Source organism: Babylonia areolata, chromosome 2 (assembly GCF_041734735.1).
Source record: "Babylonia areolata isolate BAREFJ2019XMU chromosome 2, ASM4173473v1, whole genome shotgun sequence".
Lineage (NCBI taxonomy): Eukaryota > Metazoa > Mollusca > Gastropoda > Neogastropoda > Buccinidae > Babylonia > Babylonia areolata.
This window is the reverse complement of record NC_134877.1, coordinates 33,479,275-33,488,013: the sequence shown is the minus strand read 5'-3', so window position 1 is coordinate 33,488,013 and position 8,739 is coordinate 33,479,275. Positions and strand designations below refer to the sequence as shown.

Genomic DNA, 8,739 nt, shown 5'->3' with positions numbered 1-8,739 from the left:
ATTGGAAGGGTGTGTGTGTGTGAGAGGCGGGACGGGGTGGGGGGGGGAAGCTGCATACGACGCCTGTGTTTTCCACCAGTTTACCCATCAACTAGTTCATCTTGCCTTTCGGAAGAAAGGTGCACGAATTCCCCACAGTGGTCCTCAACATTTTGTGAATCCTGTATTATAAAATTACATACATGTGTAAAAAAAAAAAAAAAAAAAAAAAAAAAAAAAAAAAATATATATATATATATATATATACGTGGTGCCTTGATATATTGGTGATATTTTCCCTTGGCATGTCTTTCTGACGATGCCGTTATTTACGAGATAATGTGTCCTGCAACAATCTTCCTTCTTCCTTTTTCGGTCTTTGGGTTGGGTTTTTTACTGAGGTGGAGGGAAATGGGGGGGCGAAGGGGTGGGGGGAGCGGGGAGGGAGGGTATGAGAGGTGGTATCTATCTATCAGAGGTGGTAGGTTACGGGGCTGGGCGGGAGATTGAGGAAATCTTGAGGATTGAGGAATCCAATCACATGATGAGGCCATGCTGGTATCTGTTGGTTTCTTTACTTATTGTTGTTGTTCGTTTGGGGGGGGGGGGGGTGGGGGGGGGGGGTTAAGGGAGGGTTGTTGTTGTGTTTGTTTTGTTGTATTGGTGTGTGTGTGTGTGTTTTGCTGGTTTTTTATTGTTGTATTTGTGTGTGTGTGTGTGTGTGTTGTTGTTGTTGTTGTCGTCTTTCTTAGGGCGGTGGGGGTACGGAAGAGAATTTAGGATTAAAGATTTTTTGGAGAGATTATGAATGATGCCAGTTAACTCGGTGCTTTTGCGTATGTGTATGTGTGTTTGTGCACCCGTGTGTGTGTGTGTGTGTGTGTGTGTGTGTGTGTGTGTGTGTGTGTGTTTCGCTTCCCATTTAATCAACTTAATTTGCGAACACTTTGGCTCATAAATCTTTCTTCGAGCAATCTTTTTGTCTATCAACCGTGCCTGGCTTATGTTGCGTTTGAAACAAAACTGAGTAGCAAGGAGACGCTTTGTCAGTCTTGTGAATGATTTGTGTACCTGTTTTTTTTACTCCCGATATAATCATGCATACAACTTTTATTCTTACGTGAATGTGTGTGCGCGTGTGTGAGTGAGTTTGTCTGTCACTCTGTGTGTGTGTGTGTGTGTGTGTGTGTGTGTGTTGCAGATTAACTTCTTTTTGTTCCTGAATATCTTGCGCAAGCTCTTCATGAAGATTCGCCATAGTTCGGAGCTTGGTACCAACAGAAAAGCCAAGTACAGGTCAGGCGCAAGCACGCACGCACGCACGCACGCACGCAGGCCCGCACAACACACACAAACCACACACACACACACCTTCACCTCTCCCGTAGTCTGGGTTCAGACCGTTGGGGCACTGCTGCTGACCTGACCACCACCCCTCTCCACTCTTCACGGTTTTCTGATTTCCTCAGGGCGTCACCGAGCGTCAAGCCTGTCCACCCCCGGATGTTGTCTTCCCATCTCTTCTTCTGCCGTCCTCTCCTTCTGCCTCCTTGTACGGTGCCTTGCAGGAACGTTTTGGCAAGACCAGATGATCGGGAGATGTGTCCACACACACACACACACACACACATGCACACTCCTCTCCTCCTCTTTATCCTCCTCCTTTTTTTTTTTTTTTAACTCCTTCTTCCACACACAGAGTCACACAGAAACATTCTGCGTTCTGTTCTCCTCTTCATCAGCCACTCTCTTCGGCAATTTCTTTCTCCTTCTCCGTGCTGCTGCTGCTACTACTACTACTAATTCTATTACTATTGTTGCTGTTGCTGCTACAACTAATACTGCTACATCTGCTGCTGCTGCTGCTATTGCTATCATTTATGTATTGTTGCTGTTCTGTGAGAAAAGTGGCTGTTTTTTTTTTTTTATCGTGGTGCTGATTTCATTGTTCTTATCTACTATACTGCTGCTACTTCTATATTGTACTACTGCTACAACTACTGCTACTACTTGTATTGCTGTTTGTTTTGTTGTGTAAGAAAACTGGCCAAGTTCATTCTGGTGCTGACTTGACTGTTCTTTCTACTACTGCTAGTACTATACTACTGCTACTGTTGTAGTGCTGTTGGTGTTGTTGTGGTAGAAAACTGGCCAAGTATTATCCTGGTGCTAATGTCACTGTTCTCCTACTACAGCTACTTCTTCTTTTGCTACAACAATACTAGTATTGTTGTTTGTTTTGTGTCAGAAAACTGGCCAAATTCATTCTGGTGCTGACTTGACTGTTCTTCTACTACTGCAACTACTTCTAGTTCTACTATTGCTACTACTACTGTTCAATATTGATGTTGGTGTTGTTGAGTCAGAAAACTGGCCAAGTTTATCCTGGTGCTGATTTCACTGTTCTTATACTACTGCTAGTACTACTGCTACTATTGTAGTGCTGTTGGTGTTATTTTGTCAGAAAACTGGCGCTAATTTCACTGTTCTCCTACTACTGCTACGTCTATCGCTACAACTACTACTAGTAGTTGTTTGTTTTGTGTCAGAAAACTGGCCAAGTTCATCATGGTGGTAATTTAACTCTTCTACGACTGCTGCTGCTACTACTACTGCTGCTACTACTATTGTAGCGTTGTTGGTGGTGTTGTCAGAAAACTGGCCACGTTTCTTTCCTGGTGCTAATTTCACTGTTCTTCTACAACTGCTTCTGCTACTGCTACTATTGTAGCGTTGGTGGTGTTGTTGTGGCAGAAAACTGGCCAAGTTCATCCTGGTGCTGATCCCGCTGTTCGGCATCATGTACATCGTGTTCTACGTGCTGGTGCCGTCCGGGTTTGAGAACAACTCCTACAACGTGGCCTACCTCTATGTGGAGATGGCTTACAACTCCTTCCAGGTAAGTAGATATATATGTATATATAATAATTATATATATATATATATATGTATGTATATATGTATGTATGTATGTATGTATATATATATATATATATATATATATATATATATATATATATATATATATATATATATGTGTGTGTGTGTGTGTGCGTGCGTGCGTGTGTGTGTAAGAATGCGTTTCTTTGTGCGTGTGACTGTGTGTGCGTGTGTGTACGTGTGTGTTATATCAAAATATTTTTATCAATTATCTATCCGTCTGTCTGTCTGTCTATGTGTGTGTGTGTGTGTGTGTGTTGGGGGGGTTGTGAGAGGTGTGGTTGCAAGGGTATTGTGTGTGGGTTGTTGGGGCGGTTGAGAGGAATAGCTGGAGAGGGAGAGAGAGAGAGAACTCAGAAAATTTAATGTACATTGGCCTTGGGCCACAATACAATGGGGAAGGGTGGATCGGTGAGGTTGCATATAACATTGTGTTATCCATAGCAACAACAACAACAACAACAAAAACAAGTACAAACTGAATGAATATATATACTTGAACAATGCGCCCATCATATAGACATTTGTTTTTATATAGTATTTAACCATGCTTGATCACTGACTGCGGATTAACTTGTTCCTTGTATTGATAGCATGGAAAATACATCTTGATACTTTATGTCTGTGATTGAAATTTGTTGCTCCAACTAACACATGCAAGGGGAGTCTAGCCGATTCTTTAAATATTCTCTTTCTTAAATCTTCAAAAACGATGCAGTTGAATAAAAAGTGCTGCTCGTTCTCAACTTCATCCCTACAAAATGGGCATGCTCAGTCCTGATCTGAATGACTGTATCGATGTACATTGTTGTTGAGTGGTAGAACGTTGAATCTTGTTTGTGCAATAGGAACTCGGAACCAATATGTATCCATAACCAAAATATAGCTCTCTTTTTCAAAGACAGTCTTAAACAATCTATAAGAGAGAGAGAGAGAGAGAGAGAGAGTGTGTGTGTGTGTGCGCGCGCCTGTGACTGTATGTGTACGGGGGTCGTGGGATGTAGGGTAAGTGAACTGTATGTGGAGGGATGCGTGTGTTTGTGCGTGTGTGAGAGAGAGAGAATTTGTGTATGCGTATGAATGTTTGAGAGAGAGAGAAAGTGTGGTCTTTAATCTGAACGCTTTTCTACATTAAGTAAGTGATATTAGTGTGTGCGTGCGTGCGTGCGTGCGTGCGTGCGTATGTGTGTGTTAGTGTATGTTTGCTTGTGTGTATGTGTTTAATGCGTATTTTGTTCTTTTTTTTTTGATGCAGTGAATCAATTTTCAATTTGTATCATTGTCTCATATCTCATGTCTCATATTTCGAAGCTCCTTTTATTTGGGATGGCTTCCTTCTAATATTACCCCCCTTCATTCTTTCTATCACTCTAGTGGAGTAATGGCTTAGAGATAACGCGTCCGCCTTGGAAGCGATAGAATCTGAGCGCGCGCTGGTTTGAATCACGGCTCAGCCGCCGATATTTTCTCCCCCTCCGCTGGACCTTGAGTGGTGGTCTGGACGCTAGTCATTCGGATGAGACGATAAACCGAGGTCCCGTGTGCAGCATGCACTAAGCGCACGTAAAAGAACCCACGGCAACAAAAGTTTTGTTCCTGGCAAAATTCTGTGGAAAAATCCACTTCGATAGGAAAAACAAATAAAAGTGCACGCAGGAAAAAATACAAAAACAAACAATCAATCAAAAACAAACAATCAATCAATCAAAAACAAAAAAAACAAACATGGTTGGCGCTGTAGTGTAGCGACGCGCTGTCCCTGGGGAGAGCAGCCCAAATTTCACTCAGAGAAATCTGTTGTGACAAAAAGAGAAATACAATACAATATCGGTCTGTCTGTCAGTCGCTGTCAGTTTTGGATGTTCGCATTGGTGCTTGTGTCTTTGTGTGTTTACTATAGACGTTAGCCTTAGTCTATGTCTTGTCAGAATTCGTCATGGTTGCTTAGGTAGCTGGACTAACCTGTACATTATTCATGGATGTTTAAAAAAAAAGTTATTGGAACAATTTTAGTAAAGCGTTTCGAGCAATGTTTTTGTTCGGGCGCTAACTACAACAACAATAATAACAAATTAGCATTGTTGTAACTGTAAAGCGTTTAGAGCGAAATTACTTTTTTGGGATTTATATAAATAAATATTATGATTGTTATTATTATACACACACACACACACGCGCGCGCATATTCGCTCTCTTTCGGTTTCTTTATTATTGCTCTCTCTCTCTCTGTGTGTCGTGTATTAATTCCATGCTTGTGCCTATGTGTGTGTGTGTTATTATTACCACGCTTATGCCTTTATGTAGAATTGTATTCGCATGCTATGACTTTAAGCAGCATTGTGTAGTGCATGCAGTGACATATACAATGTAGTATTGTGTAGTGTAGACCCTGTTTCAGGGCGGAGACTGGATGGAAAAAAAAAAAAAAGTGCGCCAGTGCTTATCTATTATCCTCGAAAATAAAGAATCTGTCTTTGTCCTCTCTCTGTCTCTCTCTGCCTCTCTTTAGTCCTTTCGACCTCCACCCCCCCACCCCCGCCTTCTCCTCCTTCCCCCCCTCTCACTCCTCTGTGATCATAGCACGGACATTTTCCTCCTGTTATTTTGTTGGGTTTTCTTCTGGATGCCGCGGTCCTTACCTCGTGTGTGTTTGTCAGTCTCTCTAATCATAATTTCGTTGTCTGTGTGAGTGGTTCATCTCTTGTGCTTTTCTATGCTATGCTATGCTATGCTATGCTGCTCTCAGATCGGATTTTGTTGTCCGTCTGAAAATTTGAGGTACATATATAAAACATCTGCGTTCGTCGCTGTGTTGCAGGGGTTTCTGCTGGCGTTGCTCTTCTGTTTCTTGAACGAGGAGGTGAGCCGTGGACCTGAAGTTATGATGGGTGTTCTTTTTGAAAAGTGTGCACGAAATATTAGAATAGAATAGAATAGAATAGAATATGTCTTTATTACCAAGTGTACCGGGGTCACAAGGAATATTGGGGCTGATGACTAGATATTCGGGTAGATGGTTGTTGAGAGAGAGACAGACAGACAGACAGACAGAGAGAGAGAGAGAGAGAGAGAGAGAGATGTACATTACAATATATTACTACAAACACAAGCCAACAGACAGCACTTCCCCACACACCCCTGCTTACTGCCACAATCGTAACGATGCGAAACACCATCACCACCTTGTTTCTGGACACGGCGCACGCACGCACGCACGCACGCACACGCACACACTTTTATTGATTTTGTTTTTGTCGTTTGCTCATTGCTGTTTCACAAACATTTTATGAATTGCTCATTCCATTGTAAAGAGTTCGCCCTTTCTCTGTATATCCCCACCCCTGTCACACACACACACACACGCGCGCGCGCGATACATCTAAAATCACTCGAAGTAAAAAGACGTTAGATAAAAAAAAAAACACACACACACACACAATTGATTCATTCTCCTCCCCCTCCGCCTCCTCCTTCCATCCCCCCTTCCTTCTTTCACCCCCTTCCATTCCTCCTCCTTCCATCCCTCCCTGCTCCTCCCATCCCTCCTTCCATCCTTTCTTCCACCCCCTTCCTTCTTCCATCCTTCCTCCCTTCTTCCATCCCTCCTTCCATCCCCCTTCCTTCTTCCATCCTTCTTCCATCCTTCCTCCCTTCTTCCATCCCTCCTTCCATCCCCCTTCCTTCTTCCATCCCTCCTTCCATCCCCCTCCCTTCTTCCATCCCTCCTTCCATCCCCCTCCCTTCTTCCATCCCTCCTTCCATCCCCCTCCCTTCTTCCATCCCTCCTTCCATCTTCCATCCCCCTTCCTTCTTCCATCCCCCTTCTTGCATCCCTCCTTCCTTTTTTCTCCCATCCATCCTTCCTTCTTCCATCCTTCTTCCATCCTCCCCTCCTTCCATCCCTCCTTCCTATCCCTCCTTCACATCCATCCTTCCTTCGTCCATTCTCCTTCTATTCATCCCTCATTCTTCTTCTTCTTCTCCTTGCAGGTGCACGGAGAGCTGAAGCGGGTGTGGTACCGCCACCAGTACCGGAAGTCGGGAGACCCCACGGCCTTCACGCGCTCCTTCGCCGCCTCCTCCTACCGCAAGGCGCCCAGCGTCCTCAACAACACCAACACCAACACCAACGCCGCCGCCGCCTCCCTGTCCTCACACCACCACCACCACCACCATCCCAGAAACGCCAAACTGCTGGCCATGCATCACAAGCTGCAGAGCTTCTCCTTGGCCTCCTCCTCCTCGCTGACCTCCTCCTCCTCCTCCCCGGGCACCAATGGCATCCTCACCGCTGCCGAGAAGAAGCGCGCGCGGATGCACAGGGCCCGCTCGCACGACCTGGGCTACGAGTCGCTGCCCCCGGACTCTGTCGGCAGCGGCACAGCCACAGCCACAGCGACCACCGCCATCACTGCAGCCCCTGCAGCTGCTGCCAGCATGGCAGAGCCTCACGGAGGGAATGACCTGTTACGCCAAGCGTTGCTGGGCAACCTCAAGGCTAAAGTTTCATCCTCGTCGGCGTCTGCGTCTGCAGTGGCTGCTGCCAGGAAGAAAAGTCCGTCGCCTCCTCCGCCTCCTCGTTCTTCGGAGTTTGTTACCGCCTTGAACGGAAACGGCACCATCGCCGCTGGCGAATGTGACGACAGCGGGGACCGGACGCCGCTGACGTCATCGCCGGCTCGTCACGGCGGTGACGTCACCGGCGGCGGGGATGGGGACGATGAGGACGCCATGTCTGCGGCGGAGAACAACAGTCAGGACGAGGAGGAGGATGCTTGTGACACGGCGTTTCTGTGACGGGTTCCGTTTGTTGCTGCGGTGGTGAAGGTTGGGAGGGATGTGTGTGTGTGTGTGTGTGTGTGCGTGTGGTATTGCGTGTGTCTGTGTGTGTCTCTGTGTGTGTGCGTGTGTCCCTGTGTGAGGAGGATGCTTGTGACACGGCGTTTCTGTGACGGATTGCGTTTGTTGCTGCGGTGGTCAAGGTTGGGAGGGATGTGTGTGTGTGTGTCTGCGCGTGTATCCCTGTGTGAGGAGGATGCTTGTGACACGGCGTTTCTGTGACGGACTGCGTTTGCTGCTGCGGTGGTGAAGGTTGGGAGGGATGTGTGTCTCTGTGTGCATGTTCTATGGGAGAGGGATTCCGGACTGCTGGTGTGTGTTATTATGATTGTTGCAACAGACACAAAGAAACGAATGTAAAAATCGCGCCAACGCTTGTTGGTGGTCTTTAAAATCGTTATTGTTCAGCTGTGCCACTGAAGTAACAAATGACTGACTGTATAGTCACGAGTGACCTACAAAAAAAAAAAAAAAAAAAAGTACTACTGTCATAAAGAAACGCGAATGTATGGAAGACTATAATTGTTATAACCTTACATGAACTGTAGATGAGTGAAGCCATACCATACATGGTACCCGTTATTGAAAACGTTCGAGATTTCGTACGTTCTCGGACACTGTTTCTGATACACGAAAGTGCAGTTTACCTCCGCATTTCCTGATTGTTTTCATTTCATTTTCGTTTTGTGTTGTTTTGTTGTTTTGAAGTGTAACGGTGACTGTTCTCTTATAATGATCCCCGTAAATTTCCGTGAATGTTGTTCGTTGCTTCGGGGTATAAGGCCAACCCTTTTACCTAACGTTACATAAACGACATGAATACCTATCCGAGGAAAGAGGGAGGGAGAGAGTGTGTGTGTAGGAGGGGGGAGGCGTGATGGGGGTATCTAAAGTCACGCCAGCACCACCAGAACTACAGGTACGTATCAACGGGCAGTGAGAATACCGCTGTGTTGTAGTATATTTTTTGTGTTTTTTTTA

General features: G+C 45.5%; 1 protein-coding gene across 1 annotated transcript in view; it reads left to right on the top strand.

Annotated features, from left to right (window-relative positions):
* The window catches only part of LOC143277289 (secretin receptor-like), a 296,984-nt gene extending 288,625 nt beyond the window's left edge, over positions 1 to 8,359 (top strand). Inside the window, exons 10-13 of the mRNA XM_076582062.1 lie at positions 1,181 to 1,275; positions 2,734 to 2,878; positions 5,738 to 5,779; positions 6,910 to 8,359. Of these exons, the coding sequence (XP_076438177.1) occupies positions 1,181 to 1,275; positions 2,734 to 2,878; positions 5,738 to 5,779; positions 6,910 to 7,716 (1,089 nt within the window). The 3' untranslated portion in view covers positions 7,717 to 8,359. The remainder of the gene's footprint in view (positions 1 to 1,180; positions 1,276 to 2,733; positions 2,879 to 5,737; positions 5,780 to 6,909) is intronic.
* Positions 8,360 to 8,739: the final 380 nt, after the last annotated feature.